General features: G+C 32.1%; 1 protein-coding gene across 1 annotated transcript; it reads left to right on the top strand.

Moving 5' to 3' along the window:
• Nucleotides 1-779: 779 nt before the first annotated feature.
• Nucleotides 780-19,370, top strand: LOC132746508 (uncharacterized). The gene is made up of 21 exons (XM_060735691.1): nucleotides 780-935; nucleotides 2,312-2,424; nucleotides 4,119-4,284; nucleotides 4,859-4,995; nucleotides 5,594-5,747; nucleotides 6,210-6,346; nucleotides 6,978-7,128; nucleotides 7,491-7,624; nucleotides 8,556-8,697; nucleotides 9,329-9,471; nucleotides 10,014-10,143; nucleotides 11,076-11,206; nucleotides 11,822-11,987; nucleotides 12,372-12,582; nucleotides 13,012-13,157; nucleotides 13,733-13,951; nucleotides 14,670-14,890; nucleotides 15,690-16,590; nucleotides 16,962-17,196; nucleotides 17,744-17,859; nucleotides 18,284-19,370. The coding sequence occupies exons 1-21, from the start codon at nucleotides 780-782 to the stop codon at nucleotides 18,995-18,997; spliced, it is 4,623 nt and encodes a 1,540-aa protein (XP_060591674.1). The 3' UTR covers nucleotides 18,998-19,370.
• The last annotated feature ends 625 nt before the right edge of the window (nucleotides 19,371-19,995 follow it).

The raw sequence follows: 19,995 nt of genomic DNA on the forward strand, positions 1-19,995 counted from the left end.
ACTTTTTTCAGGTACATGTTAATCATACTAACAGACCCCCAGATTTTTGCCTTGCTGTTTTCTTTTTAATTATAGTTTTATCAAATATACATAGTTGTATGTTTATGTAAACTATTTTACACAATCAATTTTTGATGAGTTTAATTCTTGGGGGTTGTTCAGTGTTTCTGGGTACCTTTTACATCTATAGGTGTATACTGTCTAGTATGCTAAATGATACCCATGGGGGCCTACAAGTAGTACCCAGGATGACAATAACCCCAACAGCAGTATTGTCGTGTTCTTTAAAAAAAAATGATTACTAGTGATTATTTTAAGAGAGGAACTTTAAAATTAGGTATTTCTTTCAGAGTGACCAATACTGAAATAAATTCAATTTATCTTTTTCTTTTCTACTGGCAGATAGTGGTGATTTTGTGGAAATTTGACGAGTTAGTGCCCTACAATGTAAAGGATTCAGGGGAAAACTTTAATCTTTTGGAAAGGTATGTTTTGAAATAGTAAAGGGATGAAGATATGGTGAACTTTAATTCATTTTATTAAACCAACTGAACACAGAACCAAAGGTCATTTTTTTAGTTTTAGTCTATATCTTGCAAAGTGATTATAGCAATAATTTAAATATTTTTATCTTGTTACAAAATAATTTCATACAAAAGAAAGATAAGATTGTTAAGAATTATTTGCTTACTGTTTGACAAAATACATTTTTTGATAATAAGAAATATACAGCAGTCATTATTGACTTTTATATTTAGATTGATTAATATTTTGTAGCCATGAAGATATGTCTGTCAGAGTTTTTATCGGGGTTAGACTTCCTCAAAGCGAGGAAGAGTGGCGAATTTGTTGGGACAAGGGAGGATAATCCTGCAATGATTCTAGAGGAACAAGTTGCTGCATGGATAAGACTTACTAGTCTAGAAGATCTACAGGTAAAAATGATTAAGATCATGATAAATAAATCTTACTTTTTAACTTCTTATTTACTTTAATGTTTCTGCTGAACTTTTCAATTCTTATCTGTTCTTATTTGCCATCCTCTAAATAGTGTTTCTTCATATAATATTATATGTAAGTGGTTTACTTGTAACTTAAGAATTGCTGGCTGCATGGGTTTAAATGCTGTCAGAGGCAAGCCGTTATTTCTGTGAGCATGAAATTTAACACTCATTGCTTAAGTACTGGTTGGTTCCAGGAACAGATTTGAGAATGTTTCAATGAAATTATAGCTTTCAATATTATCATTTTGATATAAATTTGTATAAACTTAATATACCTAAAAAAAGCAAGTAGAAATAGTTTTTCCAAATAATTTTTTATATTTATTTAAGCTGTTAGATTGTTTTATGTTTTAAGCTTGGAGTTTCTACAATTTTCAACATCAGTGATATGTTATTCTGTAATGTATTGGAGCTAAAATAATTGTTAAACTTTTGTACTTACTTACTTACTTACTTACTGGCGTTCGCTCTACACGATCACGCTAGTATCCGCGATGAAGGTTGTGGTCCGCCGCAGGTCCTCAACGTCTCCGTACAGCTTCTGCTGGAGTGTTGCACCTCGGGGCCACGTTGCTCCTCGCTCCTGGTTGTGTCTTTTGCATCTTTGGAGGATATGCTCTGTAGTCTGGTCCTCTCTCCACAGGGACATATGGGGGGACGGCACCAGTTTGTACTTCCTGCACATGTGTGCATTCAGTCTGTTGTGTCCCGAGCGAAGCCTGACCATCACCATTGTTTCTGGTCGGTTTAGCATGTGGTAGGCACCGCTTCCTGTCTTGTCTTAGGGGTGAGAGCCTTGATGATGGTGGCTTTCTCCTTGTATGTCACCTGGTTATCTGGTTGCTCAACTGGGCTCCTAACCTAGCCAGCTTGTCAGCCTCCTCATTTCCGGGCACTCCACAGTGAGATGGTATCCACTGAAGTGGCAAACATTACAGGACGACCCAAGCTTGTTCACGGCTTGCGCTAGTTCAGGGACATTGTTGTTTTGTAGGGCCTCCGAACTGATCTTGCAATCTGTGAGGAAGACTACAGAGGTGATCTCTTCTGGCGAGTTTTCTATCAAAAAGACTGCCTTCATGAGTGCCTCAGTCTCTGCTCTGTAATTGCTGCAGTGCTTCCCAGTGGTGATGTAATGGGCTGTTTTCTGGCCTGACTATACAAAAAAAAAACTTTTGTACAAAATGTGATTTAAACAATTTAATTTTTTTTTAAATTTTCATGTTTGACATCTATATATTTTTTTTCAGTGTAAATTCAGTCAGTATGTTTTGTTTTTGTTGCATTTTTTTTTTCGTTTGTTGCAGGAATGTTTTAGAGTATTTGAAGAGAAAGTTTGTGTGTCAGATTTTCCAGCAAGATATACTCCACAATTCTGGTTGGCTCATGCTGCATTAACAACTATCTATAATGTGATGATGTAAGATTTAATAACCCTGAACATCCTGAATTTATGTAATGAACTTGCCCAGATTTGAATTTGGAACAGTCAGTTCCGAGCTTAAGGGATTTTGCTGGCAAAATACAAAAAAAAATTGCCACTAACAGTATAGAGCCTGGTTAAAATGTACAATAGTGCTAGCTGCCCTGGTGGTAAAGGATAATCTTTTTAGGTTCCAGCAGGTAATGGGTAAATTAATTTTTTTTCCTATCAGAATACTAGCAGTTATGTTTGCCACCAATAATTAATACATCAGTGATTTTTTTTTCAATTTTCAAAACAACCTGAGGCTTTCTGAAAGGGAAAATATAGCATGATAAATAAGGAAAGGGGGAAATCCTGAAATCAAATTTCAACAACTGAGAATGGAATTTACCCACACATCTTATGAAATTTTAAATTTCTGTTCAGTTTAACATGCATGGTACATAGCAAAGGCTATATACAAGGAAAATTTTCTGTTGTTCAGTCAATAGAATTTATTAACTTCCTGATATAGGTCAGCTGCCTTTTAAGTCATGGTTCTGATGAGGACTGTGCACAGAGCATTTCAGGGTAAAATATAGCATTTTTTTGGCAAATATACCTATATTGACCTAGGGGAAACAGCTTTTATCTGGTTGTAAAATGTAGGGAAAATAATTCATTGAATATACATCTGAAGCTGAGCAGTCTGGTCATATACAAAACATATTCTTTACTGTTAGCTGCTGGGATTTATATTTGACCTTGATTATCATGAAATTTATTTCAAATTTGACTTGTTGAAAGCAGCGTAAAAACCAGACACACCAACAAAAAAGGCTTTGAAATCACAATGATTTATTTTATACTTGTCTTGAAAAATCAAGAAATTATTTCATAACCTAAATAATCTACAAAACCAAATAGCATTTTGTTAATGAAAGTTATTTAATGAAATGGCCTATTCCAGACTTAGTAACCAAATGTTGTTCTGTTATGTGTCTTTTTGTTTTTTTGGGGGGCTTTTTTTTTTAATGGGTATATTTTAAGCCTTTTGTTATCAGGAATTGTGTTCACATCTTGCCATTACCATTATAACTGTAAACCATATGAGCTGGCTTAATTTTGCAGTCTGATCAGCCTTTACTGTTTGCTTTTCCATTTGAAACTTTGAAAACTTTTTCTCAAACTTTGACATTGACATTGCTGTCATATTTCCCTTACTTAGTTTCTTACATACATAGACAAATGTTTGTTTACAATTCCCATGTTTTAATCTTTAACCTGCTCTGAAAATCAAAAGTGAAAAGCCTTTGCCACCAGTGTAGAGCCTGGCCAGCCTCCACATCCATGTAATCTGACCAAGCTTTACCATACATAATGTAAAGGCTACTTTTTAGGACACTTTTCATTTGGGAGAGTGGGTAAGGTGGATGAGTCCTTGAGATCAGCAAGCAAATTGTTTCTAAAATTTACATATTGGCATACAGCGTAGATAACTGGAAACTGATTACCTTTTAGTTTTCATTTTGATAGTGAACAGTCTGAAAACGTAGGCTAGGCAAGGACCTCCGTTTTAGGAATTCAGCAGGTTAAGGCTTTAATATCATAGTATTGTGACTATGTGATGAGAGATGTACACTTTTTATATAGATCTCAGAGCAACTTTTCTAGCATAACTTATCATAAAAAATATCTTGGTTTTGAAGTGGCTATTTGGAAACTCATGATGATGCTGAACTAAAGAAGGAAACAGACAAATTGTTGTTTGACCTTTGGGTTCACCTATTGGCATGTGGTCCGGGGTCCACTCATTTAGAAATGATGGATATTGTATTAAAATATCCTCATTATCCACTCTGGAAATATATGCAGGTAAGGTGTAATGCTGGATATTGCTTAATTTTTTTTTCAAAGTTCTGAACTTTCTTTTTTCTTTTTACCACTTTCTTTTATCCTGCGATAATAAAGCATAATATATTTAATTATACTTTTTTGCAATGTTACTTTTAAGTTAAGTCACTTTTAAGTTAAGTATTTATTTTCGTAATGGAAATGCAAAATAATATGCAAATACTGCATCCTAATGAAAATGAAAAGAACAATGTGTTTGTTGATAATTATAATCTTTTGGTATAATAATGATATACATTCTTAAAAAAATTGGTAGTTATGAGTTTTAAATGAATCTAATGTCAAATCTTACAGTATTTTCTATGTAGACAAAATTGATTTAGATTGATTGATTGATTAGGTTTTACATCACACCGACACAGTATAGGTCATATCGCGACGTTCCAGCTTTACTGGTGGAGGAAGACCTCAGGTGCCATTCCATGCATTATTTCAGGCACAAACGGGTACCTGAGTAGATCCACTGATGTTGAGACTGTAAGGTAGCTAGATTGAAAATTGATGTAGATCTGATCATGAAATATTCTATTTTTAGACACTTCATGGAGAAGATCTACGTTTATTGGTGTCATCATTAAGGACAGACTTTGTTTACAAGGAGGAAGTGTCTGCTGATCACTATGCTACTCTCATGGAAACACATATCGACAAAGTTTTCAAAACTATATTAAGGTATGGTGTTTATTTCACCCATATCCCCCAGACTTTGTTTAATCGACCTGCCCTGCATTCATATAGAACACTTCATTAGTTGTATAACTCTTAACTTGCGGTCAATTTTTGTCTTGGAATTGCCATGCTTTGAATTTGCAGGAGTGAAATAATTCATTCCAAATTGAGCTTCAGACAATATAGTGCCTGGGCAGACTGCATGGATGTGTAGTTTGGCTTGGTTCTGTACTTGTGACAATGGCTTATCACTTATAGTTCCAGTAGGTTTATATTTAAAAAACTGGGATGTCAATATCAAAATACTATGATTAAGTATACAAAGTGAGCTAGGTTGAGTATGAGAAGTTGAGGCTAGAAATTTCCGTTGCTGTTTTAATGATTCATTTGTATACTTAGTTAAATAAGACTATATAAAAACTTTAAATATGAAATGACATTTTATATATGTTCTAAAGACTTTTTTAAAATGGCTTTTCCTGATCATAGTTATATTTTTGTTTTCATATTATGTATGAAGCCATTTAAACAAGTAATGAAATGTTAGCATAAATAGAAATTTTGAGATTTTTTTCTAACTCGATATAATGTATATTTTTAGCGCAGGACAGATTGAGGAGGCCAGAAGGGAGCTTTTAGATTTATATTCATTCTACATGTATAGAATGAATCATGTCCCACCCCATATTGGGCCTCGACTTTCCCATCTATGTTTCCTAATATGTCAAAAGTATGAGCTGGAAAACCCTTATATGGTAAAAATACTTTTTATTCATTCATTGCTATTTTCAAAAACTGTTGAATTCCATCAGGGCAATAGTTTATTTGCACATAAAGTTGTTTTAATTATATTGCAGAGGGCCATTTTGGAATAGCATTTTAATTTACAAATTTATAATAAAGTGAACCAATTTGATTCCTGTTCAAATAGCCTCTGATTTTCATCTTGACATCTGCATGTGCGAAATAACATTCCTACTTGAGCCTTAGCATATTTTATTATTTAAATAATGAAATCTTTAAATTTAATGTGTATAAATATTTCAAATTTTTATAGCTCACACAGAATTGTGTAACCAAAAAGATGGACCACAAATTTTATCAAAAGCGAAATTTGTAATAGTCTTTTGTTACAGTGTTAAAGAAATGTACTGATTGTTGTAAGAAATATATGTGTTTGTATGTGTGTTGTCATATGTGTAAAATGTATTTTTCAGGGCCGGGATGACTGGGTTATAATGCGGAATCATCTGAAAGTGATAAAGGATGTTATTACAGACTCCTCATTTACTGTAGCTAGTGAGGCCCAGTACAGAGCTCCTCTGACACTTGAAAAAATCTTCCAAGCGGCTGTGTAATTATCATTTCACTTGAACAAATTCATGTTGTTTTTTTTTGCTCTATGTTTATGGATATTAAATCAATTTTTTTACATCTTTAATTTATTTAACTGACTGAAAAGTAAATACAAAATAAGTTAGTATTCCAAATAATTTGTTTTTCATGCATTGATTGTAATTCAGTTATCCACTCAATGACCCTTAACATAAAATGCATATACCGCCAGTTTAGACTCAGACTGGGCTGCACATTTTAGCAGAACAATCACAGTACTGTTCACTTCTTAACTTTAATTTACTAAAATTAACTCTAAAATAGCCTGCTGGCAACAACAACAGGTTCTACCCATGCAACCAGTGTTGACCAAGATTACCTAGAACATCATTGTTTGCACTACTGTTCACTAATCAGTCAGTTCTTATTTTAATATTTTCCCTAAAATTGATGAATGGTTTTATCCAAGGAGAAAGATGGGCAAGTCCATTTAAAATTTTTACTGAGATGAATGTTAAAATCTTTGATACTGCAAATTGACAGTTCCTATAGTAGGCAACACTATGCAAGTCTGTGATATAAATTTAGGAACTCTCTTGTAAAAGAGACAGAACTTTCAGTATTAAAGGATATTTTTTGTTTTGTTTCAGTAAGGATAAAATGCTCAATATCATGTTCAAAGACTTCATGTCACTGTTGTTGACAATCTGTAACCATAGCAACAGCAAGAAATGTAAACGTCTATTTTTAGCCTACCAGACAGGACTCTTTGAACAACTAGATTTCAAATACGGATTTGATGTAAGTGAAACCTTATTTTCACATTTTTATTAAGCTGAACCTTTTTTGAGAATAATGGATATGTCCTGCTCAACTTTTCGGGGCAACTTCAGTCTTTTTTTTAAACACAAGTTCAAGGCAACATGAATGTGCTGCTTTTATGCTAGTGTTGTGTTTCCTTTTTTAACAATTAATGTGACACAGGGTGAGAAAAATATGCAGCCTGATGGGGACTTGAACCCAGGACCTTCAGAATACCATATCGCAGCTCTACCGACTGAGCTATCTGGCCGCTTACACATTCTCTCCCCTAAATAGTGAAGCGTTCTGAACAGTGACAGATATTTAATCTTTACCTTGCTATGGTATGTATATCATTTCAGGAAACCCCTACATGGCTGTTTACACAGTGTTTGGATACCCTTGTTTTATTGTCTAAAACATTCAAGATGGAAACTCATATGGATGAGCTTATTATTTCAACACAAAATCTGGCTCTTATCAAGTTTACTCAGTTGTAGGTATCATGTTTTAATTGTCAGTTCACATAAAAAATGTATACATGTTGTCCTATAACTGTAAGCAATTATTCATATATTTTGAAAACAGAATTTGGTTTTAGGTGCATTTCCCAGGATAGTTCATGCTTTTGAGTGTAAATGTACAAGTAGTTAAAGCAAGCAGAAAGACTGACATCATTTATGTTAAATATTTATTTGTCATATTCAGAATCTGAATATTCCAGAAGCATATGTTTTCTGTATTATACTACATATTTGGTAGATTTTTGTTTTGTTTTCCTAAGTAAGATAGTGTACCTTGTTAACATTTTTCATTTAGTAAAAATGTTAATTTGTTTTGTGCTTCAGACATGTCATTTAGATTAATCTGCCTCAGATTATTTTGTTAGTTAATTGATATTGATATTGAATCTTATTTATCAAGTTTTGTATCATACTCTCTGGATAAAAAAGGCTTAATTGAATTGCCTATCTTGCCAATATGAACTGTATTAATTAAATCAGGCAAGCTAACATATCTGCACAGCCTGATCAGGCTCTATACTGCTGGCTACTAAATTTTGGCATTTTGATATCAAAAACCTCTCTAATTACCATTTGTAATATCCAGATTTAAAGTTGGACAAGTCCATTACACAAATTAAGCAGACAATGGGTTAATACTCTCGTAAATATTGTTGTTGCAATCAATTTTGTGTTCTTCCATTCAAAACCATGTATGTAAATAAACCATAATTAAAAGTCTTCTTCTCAAAGACATTTATTGTTCAAGTTAGATAAACATGTAGTTAAGGACAGCTGTTTAATAAGTTAATGTTTCTAACTATGTTCTTCCATTAAAAACCATGTATGTGTATATAAATAAACCATAAGAATCTGTTTCTTGAAGGCATTTCTTGTTATTGTTAAAGTCAAATAAACATATAGTTACAGGACAGCTGTTTCAGCAGCCAGCTGGCATGATCTAATGGTGAACTATATAGTCTCAGGAAGAACTCTCCTGGTGAAGGAGGCTAGAAACCTACTGAGCTCTCCTGTATTGAAGGAATATGGTGTCTTGAATTGGAAGGTAAGTGTTTTGGTCGTGAAAAAAAACCCACAAAAAAAACATCCCTGATGTCTTGTGTAGTGGTGCTTTAATCAATTGCACATAAAATAATCAGTTGTTTCTCTAAAATAGAGATATTTCTATATCTCTTGCACTGCTTTCACTAACCCAATACATTGTAAAAAATATAAATAAACGTTTTATTGCCTTTGTGTATATGTAATTGTTCTAAAATTGCCAGTTAATTGAATTATTTACAAGAACTTTATATTGCATTAATAAATCATTATTGATTGATATAACATTTTTCCTATACACATGAAGATAACTATGGAATGATACATGTCCATATATATATAACTTAATAACTGTTAGGTGTGTTGTCTTCATACTCAGTTTTGAGGATAGTATTGACCCTTATAAACGTTTAGGTCCAAGGTCAAGGTCACAAGGATATTTTTGTAAAATCATTGACTGATCAATAAATTTGTTCTAGTTGATTTCTGTGTTTTCTATATTTTCAATTGAGTGCTCTCATCACATTTTAACATTACATTCCCATTTTATGACAACATATTATTTGTGTGTGTGATGCATCTGTATTGTTATTTATAACATATTTGGATGTAAGTAGTTATAAATTCTATTTTAGACTTATGAAGTACAAGGGAGGCTATTTATAGACATTATAACTGATGCACCGGGACAATTCATGCAGGCAGATGAGGAAGGAAACGTGTCAGAAACAATTCAAGCTATTGCTAGATTTATTGACAATTTTCTGGCTCAGATAAGGTATATTATTTTTTTGTTGCTTATTTTTTAACAGTTTTATTTTATTTCATGCCTACTCAATCTGGAATCCTTTTTGTCTATAGGTCTTAGTTGTCAGGAAAGAATGTTTTAACGTTGTAGTTTTTTCCTCACACTGCACTGTGTTATGCTTACATGCTTTAAAAAATATCCAAATATGGTAAAATGGTGGTTATACTCGAATGTTTGCTGAGTGTCTCGTCTGATATATGATGCTTAAAGGCCACTGTTTGAAATATCTTAAATAGTAATCATGACCAAACAACTAAATAACATTCGTTTTTATAAGAAAAATAAGGTACAAGCATGAATTTATTGTTATTGCTTATGTTGAAATGATGTTATTAATTTTAGTGAAAACATTAATGAAAATAAGGAGAAAAGTAAAAATTGTTTAAGAAAATGGAGAATACATTGTAGTAAATAAAGTTTACATCATTTTTTTTAGAGTAGCTCTGTTTATTGTCCTGATAACAAATTAGGGATTTACTATCTACAAGTTTTTTTCTTCATTCTTTCAACAGAGATCTTGAGATAGAGGGGCGTGTCAGGCAAAATGTACATAAATGTTTACTTAAATGTATGGAGAAAGAACCCCCATTGAAATCCCCAATATCTCTGGCATGTATACAGTCAGGTATTCCAGATTTTACAGTAAGTTTTTGCTTTAATTTACGTATTTTCTATCTGTGTACTGTATGGTAGTGATTTATTTAAGAAATTGCCACTAGGAATTCACAATCTTTTTAAGAAATAATGTAAAGAGGGCTCAGAGCATTTGTTGGTCATTTTCTTAGTCACAATTTCAATGATTAACCAGTAATGTTGTAAGGGGTATTTTAAGAGAAAGGATTATTTTAAGGAACAGACAGCATAACCACAGGGTCATAATGCCTATTTTAGGTAAAATTTTACAAGCTTGTAGCTTTAACACATTTTTACCATGCAGTTGATGAAATTTTAGGACATGGTTTATTTGATACTTTTGGTTGACAGCTGCAAAAAAAAAAACAATGTCAGGCCTGCCACCATGCAGTCTGACAAGACTGTGTATCTAATAGTAACTTGGTTTAATATTAAAATCTCTCAAATTGAAAATGAGCTGTTCAAAATTCAGGATAAGTCCATTTTCAAATTAAACATATTTAGGATTAAATCTATGATGAGATTTAACAGTAGTTTATGATATAATCTTATATAGTAAGTATTTCTATATTTTTGACAATAAAATTTAAAGTGACATTTATAATGCTCATTTTTTTTTATTGTAAAGTTGAGCAGAATTGACTGTTTATTGATTGTATGGTAATCGACCAACTGTTGATAAAGACAAATGTTTATGATAAAATATAAACCCTTTTTATAAATGGAACATTACAGGTAAATTCTTATGTATATTTACAGAAAATTTCCTTGAGTCATGCGAGATATTTATTATTCATACAAAGTAAATCGTTAAATTGAATGGAATCATAGCAAAATGTACACATATTCCAACTTTTAGTAGTTCACTCACTATTATCCCTTGAATGGGCATAATGTCCCTTTAATTTTTATGAATAGCACATTATTACTTTTTTATATAGGATGTTAACTTCATCAAGGATGGGTTATTCAGTGTGGATACATTATTGAAAGATGCCAGATGTCCTGGTGATAATGAAACATTGTCACAAGTTGTATTACATCTTCTACAAGAGAGCCTGCATTTATACAAGTATGATTTTTTTTTACATCAGAAAATACCTATAATAGATCTCCTACCTTTATAGGGTTTGTGGCTTATGATTTTACTTATAGAGATTTAATAGTTCGGGTAAGGATGTTGCACAGCCAATGGTTTTCAAAAGTTGTTCTTTAAAGATGCTTTGTATATCAGGCTTACATTATTTATATATTATTTCAGGTCAAATTGTACCACACTGCATTGTATAAGTTTTAAAATCATAATCTCACCTAGATTCAGTAATATAAGAAATAATGGAAAACATTATGGCTGCATAATCTTGAGTACATGTGACCTGTGTCTATGTTGAAGTTGACTGTTTGGGTCACCTCTTTTATCGGCTTTAAAGGTAGCAATACAGCAATTTTATATTAATTTTATACATAAGTTTAAGTTTTATATTTGCTAGCGTGCTAGCCTACAGAAGGTTGCTAGTTTTAACCTAAGGTGCCAGCTTATGTATGAAATGATGCCTGGAAGTCTTAGGTATTCTTTCAGCAGTAAAGCTGGATTTTTACTGTATGACCTTAATACTTACATTTTTAACTCTTCACCATGACACTATGATATACATGCATTAAGTTTTAAATGTTATCTTTGAAATAGGTCTAAAGGCTATGTACCTGTGGATGTGAACAGCTTGCTGATGACTATTTGTATTTCCTGTTTGTCAGCAGACGACACTAATCAGGATGACAGTGGTCATGTGACTACATCATGTGACATGTGGAATACCTTATATGAGAAAGTGGTCTTAGAATTCATTGAAATGGTAATTTTAGATAATTTAAACATTAGTCTACTAGTATTTAAGCTGAAAAAAATCATGTAAAATCAGTAAACAAATTACATGAAATTATTTGCCTTCAATTTAAGATATTATCAGTTTTGTAAGACAGAATAACTTGATAAAATGTGAATGAAAAATGTTTTGAATATAATTCGGAAATATTTTGTTTTAATAACATGAAATTTTCAGTGTTTAGCAAATAGCTCACAAATTTGACAACAAAAATCACCTTTTCTACAAATGTTATGATAAGTTTATTCTTACCAACATTTGGAAAAAAAGAGTAACTACATTTCAACCTGAAATATTGGCTATACAATGGGCCAAGAAAGCACCTTTATTTGTTAACATTTACAATTTTTACAGCACCTGGATAAGGGATCCATTAGATCAATTACATCACTGGTTCCTCAAGTAATACTAGCCATACAAGAGTCAATACAGAGGCTGAGAGGCAGCCCTGTCAGATGTGTGGACTTCTTGTCTATGCTAGGAACCAAATGTTTCCAGTTGGTCAGTGATCACTTGACTGAATTATTGGAACTTTTCCTGGACTGGCAATGCCATGGCTTGAGTGGTAAGTACATCTACTTATTTTGATGCTACATGACTAAAATCTTTACAATATTAAAAGAAAAGAACACAGACCTAAGTCACTGGTATAGATCCAAACCAACCTTGTGTATAACCAGACTTAACTTGAAAAAGTAAAGACAGCAAATATATTTTTAATATAAAAGATATAGATGTTTACCAAATATTTACATGTGTATATCAGTATGTATCCGTCTGCAAAGAAATGCCATTTTTTGGAACATAGGCAAAGCATGTGAAAGAAATTTCAGAGTCCATGTCAGGATTCAAACTTGCATCAGTGGGGTCAACTGATTTAATGTAAGCAACGTTAATCACTCTGCAATGGAAGGAGTCAGTAATAATTTTTAGATATACTTTATTACAATTGATACATTTTCATGTCAGTAACAGAATTTTATTTCTAATCCAGACTTCCATGTTAAGGCATTTCATCAGGATCCAGGACCATATATCCCCATGTTTCAGGATATATTTAGTAAAACATTGTCAATGGAACATGAAGATAAACATCATGGCATGACCATTCTGGAGGCAATATCAGAGGATAATTCTCAGGTTATATTGTATATGTATAACTTTCTTAGTGCTAAGCACATCATTTAAATAAAGACCACAACTATATTTAAAATTTCTTTCTCATTTAGTTACCAGTCATCTACTGATCCAACACCAGTTCTGGTTAGACCCTGGAAATAATGCTTATTATTTGTTTTATATTTCAACACTGGAAATAATTTTGACATATTCTATTAACAAATATTCTCTACCAAGAGAACTTATATTCTGTCTTCTCTAAATTTAATTACAAATTAATGCCCTCATATTTCCTGTTTAACATGATCACTTTTAATTATTTAAATAAAAAAAAATTGACCACAATTTCAAGCACCAATTAAAAATTCTAACAATTGTAATTTTTATCTTGATCTCTCTAATGCAGAAAGGCAACAATTATCTGATTTTTACATTTTCAAGACATGTGTAAGACAAGTAGTTAGAAAAACTAGCTTTTGAATAAAAAAAATCATTAATGTCACATTTTTTTTGGTCAAACCATGCATTGATTGTTTAGTAGCTAGGCATGATGTCTTTTTTTACAGGTGACTTATGCCCTAATTTTTACTTTTCAGTTGTTTCTGTCGACCCACATTTGTCAGTTGCTAGGCATCTATCCCTTGGAGACCAAGGTCACTCAGTGCCATATATTAAATGTTGTGCACAATGTAGTTAAAAGGTCACCAGGTCAGGTTGCCGGTTATTTCACAGTGTTGATTGATGATAGCAAATTTACCACAGATTCCCTTCAACAAAGATCTTCTATACTGCAATATCTATGTCAATATAATGATGTAAGTGTTTTAATTTGTTTAGAGATAAACAGTAATAATTCATATCAGCAAGTATTGCTGTAAATAAATATCATACACCTTTATATATAGAAGTAACTTTAGATTCTCTCTAAAATTATTAGTTATAAAGATTTTTGACTGGTTATATGGCCCTATATAAATGGTCTGTATGGAAGCTAGGAATATTTATAACAAATTTGTAATACTGCAAACTTTGTTGTTGTTTTTTAATTGTGAGATAGATTTCTTCATAAGTTGACAGCAGCCGTGTATATAAAACTATATAAATGTCATGATTGTCCAATGAAAAGCGACATTACAAACATGCAGTATTACAATGCTCAAAATATTCCTTATTAAACGTTAACTTTGCTGTCAAGATTGTAAATTTATGTATATATGTGCTTAATGTTAAAATAAGAGGCATTTGTACTATGACAACCATAACTGTGATATAATGGATATGAGGAATTTGATTTTAATGAAATTGTTTCAAATGTTCCTAAATCTTAAGTGTTTAGGCACTTTAAAATTGATGCCAATACTTAATTACTTTCAACCAGTACACTCTGACATGTTTCTTTTTATATAAATACAGATTTATCTTAAAGCAAGGTCATTTTAAGTAACACTTAAAACAGCATTTTACTGTTTAGCTGCATTAATGATATCCCTTCTTTTGTGAACTTTATTGAAATTTTATAACACAATTGTACAGGACCATTTACAGAAGACGTTGGATTATCTGATGAAGCATGCAGATAGCAGGTCAGAATCTGTGTCACTGGTTGCCATGGAGATACTTATACCTCTTATTAGAGATAAACCAGGTCACATTCACAGACAGAAAGTACGGTTCAAAAATATTTGGAAATCTTCGAAAAATGAGAGAATTAAACAACTTTGTGTGCAAGTTTTACCTGAAATAAAAGCTACTGTGTAAGTTTTATTAATTTTTAACCAATTTCTTATTTTATTGATAAAAATGTTTTTGGTGTCAGTTAAATAACGTGACTGCTCAGCATTTTTACACACATGATTAAGTGCACAGTTATATATTTATTTTACAACCAGTATGTTTTATGTAGGACTTCTCAAGCAGAATTTGAGTAAAATTATAGTTTGGAAGACAGTGCAAGACAGAAGTTCTCCTTTCTAGATGTTTCAACTGCTTCTAAAATTTTGAAATTTAAAGCATCTTTAGGAGTCATTAAACGATTTCTAGTCTAATGGAGAATTCTTATGACCAAACCTTCCAACCCTTGAGTTTGAAGTATATTTGTGTAAACACTGGACAGTATCTCAATTCTAATACTTTTTCTAGAAAAGAAAGAAATGATTTCATTTTGGCTCTCTGTGGCTGAGAACTGAAGGTTGACGATTTTGAATCACTTGCCTCTCATCATTGTTTGTTGAATACTGTTAGGGACTATGGAAACTTTTATGCCTAGAAGCTGTCCAGCTAGCTTACTCAAGGCTGGTGGTTTTACTTGTGTGCATGGTCATGCCTGAACTAATCTATAGAGAAACACCAAAGGTCTTCCTCCACCAGTAATAACAACATTTTACTTTAACAGTGTCAGTGGGAAACCCAGCAAGAATGGTTGAATGGTTTAATATGGTTGTATTCATGATCTTTAAAATGTATTTGTATATAATATAAATAATTTTATCATAAATTGCTATAAATTTTCTGTGGTAAAGTAAAAGATACTACTTTCATGAAATTTCTAAATAGGAAGAAACCTGCCCAAACAACAGCAGTAAAGGAGACAGGCAAGAAAGTGGTCCCGCCAATAAATAGTAATACAAAATTCCCTAGCAAGTTGCAAGCCAGGCCACAAACATCTGATAGAAAGCCTACACCTCCAGTTGCTATGGCAACAAGATCAGATTCTAGCTCATCTATAGTCAAACATAATCCTAGAACTAGTCATGCAGAGGTGCTTAATACATCGATAACTTTGTCAAAAGAGGATCAAAGTACTGTAAGTAATACCACTCGAAAGAGTGAAACTGATACAGCTACTGAACCTATGAAAACTGATTCTAAAGGTGCTGGTGATAAGGTGCTTAGTGTGACACAGGGTGATGATATAAACAAGAAGCAGGGAAATGAACCCCAAAATGCAAAAATGGAAAAGGATATAAAAAGAGAACAAAATGAAGCAATAAGTATTGATCAAACAGATAAAACTAATGTGTCTGATACTGATAACGTTGATAAGTCAAAACTGGAACATTTGAAATCTGAAGGAAATATGCCAGAAGATACTGTACCTGAGAAGGACAATTTATCTGCATTATATATTGATAGTGGCAGAAAAAGTAAAGATTTAAATGTTAAGGTTGATGAGACTAATGTAAGAGAGTCTTTGGAATCATATGAAGAGAATGTAGTTGATGTGTTAAGGAGTCAGGTAACAAATGTTGAGCCAGATGTCTGCTTATGTAGTAGTGTGAAGACTAAGCATTTAATGGAGAGATTTGGGGTAAAGCTGAGGAACGCAGGGTACAATAACATTGTAAAGGATGTTGATGCGAAGGGTGATGGCAATACATTTACAGGTGCTAAAGTTGTAATGGTCTGTCTTGACAACATTCAAGAATCTACTGAAGATATTAAGCTTATAAATGAGGTATTTACAAACACATATTGACAATTAAATATGTACATGTTGTGGCTGGGAAAATGTTTTGTTTTAAAGATACCAGTTAATTATTACATAGGCATAAACACAAGTGTTTATGATGGATTTAGAAGAGTTAAGTAGATAGAATCAGTGTAAATATTGAACAAATATATTATTATGTTCCAGCAGCTTTCTTGTTCTCTTTGCCTTTACCACGTTATAATTATAAATTTTGATAATTCTTATACTCTGTAAAGATACAACCTTTTAACAAGTTTAAAACTAGACTAAGATTTAACAAAGTCTTTAGAACAACCAAAAAATTTGCCTCTCAAAGTGTGTTGCCCTGTATAGTTTATACTGTACATATATTTCAGATTTCAAGCTTGCTGGACAAGGATATACCATTGATAGTGTTGAAGTTTCAAAATGTCCCATTGTCTGAGAAGTTACATAAAGCAGTGATGACTGACAGAAGTTATATACGTTTGTATTCTAAACCTGGTGAAGATAAAATTGTTGGTACAGACTGGCCCAAGTACAAGTTTTGTGAAGTCTTGATGCAACTTAGTTATCTTGGAGTAACTCCTGATGAGCAGTTGATAACTCAAGGTATATTAAAAAAAATCTTAGTTAACTTTCTTTCATTATGGTATATTATATTTAAGGAGAAAAGTTACAGTATATGGTGTTAAATATGTTTCATGATATGACAATCCAAGTTAGTTATATAATAGTCTTGACGTAAATCAATGGCAAGTTGCTTACGTAACTGCTCCAAGATCTGATTGTCAAATTTTTTCTTTAGCAGTGATAATTTAAAACTCAGTCATGCAGTCTATGTCATCTATCTTGTGGTAGTTCTCAAACTTGAGTTCTAGATAACTTAAACCAATAATTGATGACAGACTATTTATCTCATATGATTTCTGAATCCACAGTGAAAGACATATGACAATTACACTTAATTCAAGGGACAAACCATTGACTCCTGGGATACAAATGCCAGGATACTATCCCTTTCAAAGCTTAACGAACAGACTTTTTTTATGTAATAAGCAGAGAAATTTGGACATATTTGCAAGGAACTTTATAGTTTGTTTTGATTTACCAATCAACAAGAACAAACAAAAACAAACAACAAAAATTTCTTTTTCAGAATTTCAATCATTATGGGGACGAACATGTCAGATTTCTTTGGGACAAAAACATATTGTTGACCAGTCAGTATTACCAGATATATTTATATCTTATCACTGGGGAAAGTTAAAGCAAGTATGTTTCTTTTTTCACATTTGTTGATAATGTTCAACTCAATCTGCCCTGTTATTGTCTACATGAGATGGCCATTTTTCCTTAATAAGATAAAGTTAGTAAGAGCTATCACCTACTTAATTCTTATAAAAACTTCTTTTAATTTGTCAGATAGCTTCCTCGCATGAAAGAATCCATTGTCTCTGAAAAAAATTTAAACTCATATGGATGGTTACAAACATATATTGTGTATTTTTCATAATTTAGCAACTTTAACCAGTCTGTTGCCAAGGAGATTTAGAGGATAAAGAAAATAATTTCGCATATAATTCAAGAAAATTGTTAACTTTTAAATGAGCGGATCTCTGATCAAAATATTTTGTGTATTATGGAATTCTTTGAATTTCTATATGTTTCTCTTTTATTTTAATTTTCTATTATACAGATAGAACCACTGTATAAGCGATTGTTGAGGGAGAATTTATCTTGTTGGTTTGGAGCATATCAAATGGGAGGAACAGAATCTTTGTATCACAAAATCCAGCATGGTTTACAGAGCTGTCGTATTGTTTTGGCATGCGTTACAAACAATTACCACCTGTCAAAAGCCTGTGAACGTGATATAAGAACAGCTAAAAAACTGGATAGAATAATAATTCCCTTGTTAATTGGTGATTGTACCTGGCCAGTGCCTGGTAAAGTGGGAAACATCCTGACAGATTGTAAACCAATAAAATTGACAGTTTGGGATGAAGGAATTGTTGACACTAGAACTGACAGTATGTCCAAACTTGTGACATGTTTACAAAAGTACCATACAGAAAGAAAGGGGGCTGATTTTGTTGATGGAGATAATAAATCTGCTGAGATCCTTCAAGAGTTAGAAACTGATCAGTTTGAGGAAAAGTCAGAAATGAACTCTGGTTTTACATATGCAGATATTCGAGTGCAGGGCCAAAGGGCAAAAAGAACTGTGAAGAAAACAAGCTCTGCGTATGATCTTGGGTCACGCTCAGTTGGTAGTAGAAATATGACAAGACGTCATAGCAATATTGATGACCTGAAAATTAAAAGAAGAGATCTTCCTGATGGTGTTCTTGTCGATGAAGATGGTTACACACTCAGATCAACCAGATCTAAATCTTGTATTATACTGTGACAATTTTAATTGCTGATGACTTAAATGTTTTAATGATTATTACCAGAATGTTTCTGTTGTATCTGAAATCAAAGATTAGGGTAGTTGTTCAGAAAAAATATTAAGTTGAATATTATACTAAAACAAGATGTACTGCAATTTTTGACAATAATAGTTTCAATACTATTATATAAGTTTGAAAAAAAATTTAGTTCTGTATTTTCTGTGTGTTTTATTAATTGATGGTTTAAATTTGTTTAATTTCTTGCCAAGAAAAATGTTTACCGGTACAAGTATAATTTGGCAATATCAAAATATTAACACTTTTACTAAATAAAGTAAAATAACTTCTTTATTGCAGCATAGTTTATCATTTTGTATTTGTTAAGTCAAGTGTTTTTTTACTATTGGCAAAATTTTTAATTATTCACAATATTGATAAATTGATTGTTTATTTAACCTTGGAAACAAAGTACAGTAAACTTCACTTATAGCGAACACGGTTATAGCGAACTTCCGGTTATAGGGAACAATTTATTTTGGCCCGAATTTTGCCCTTCTTTGTTTAATATAAAAATATATGGTTATAGCGAACACGGTTATAAGAATTATCGCTTATAAGGAACTCATTTCTTAGTCCCAATTTAGCTTATAGTACAGAAAATAACACTTTTATAACGAACTCCAAAATATTGGCTATCCGTAAATAGATCCCGCATTTTCAAGTTTCGTTATTAAAACTCAGGCGAATGTACCGTTTATCATTGCATGTACTTCAATACATCTATTCAAATGAATCTGTATAGTTTTCTATTAAGGATATTTTTAGCATGAGCTCTTTTCACCAAGATAAAATGGTTATTTATTTATTGTCTTCAATAGTTTTGCTCGAGTAAAATAATGATAATAATTTATAATCGGTTTTCAACATAATCATGCATGCTTGCAAGCATGATCCTTTGCAAACTGCAAAGTACGCTTGATTTTAATGAAAAGAAATATATATCTTACATTAGAAA

The sequence above is a fragment of the Ruditapes philippinarum genome, unplaced genomic scaffold (assembly GCF_026571515.1).
Source record: "Ruditapes philippinarum isolate M1 unplaced genomic scaffold, ASM2657151v2 ctg3441_1_1_1_1, whole genome shotgun sequence".
Classification (NCBI taxonomy): Eukaryota; Metazoa; Mollusca; class Bivalvia; order Venerida; family Veneridae; genus Ruditapes; species Ruditapes philippinarum.

Bases quoted from the DNA above. Each gene is read 5' to 3' on its own strand.
- LOC132746508 (XM_060735691.1), top strand. From the start codon at position 780: ATGAAGATATGTCTGTCAGAGTTTTTATCGGGGTTAGACTTCCTCAAA. The intron at 936-2,311 runs GTAAAAATGATT...CGTTTGTTGCAG, and splicing joins CTAGTCTAGAAGATCTACAG to GAATGTTTTAGAGTATTTGA. The intron at 12,583-13,011 runs GTAAGTACATCT...TTTCTAATCCAG, and splicing joins GCAATGCCATGGCTTGAGTG to ACTTCCATGTTAAGGCATTT.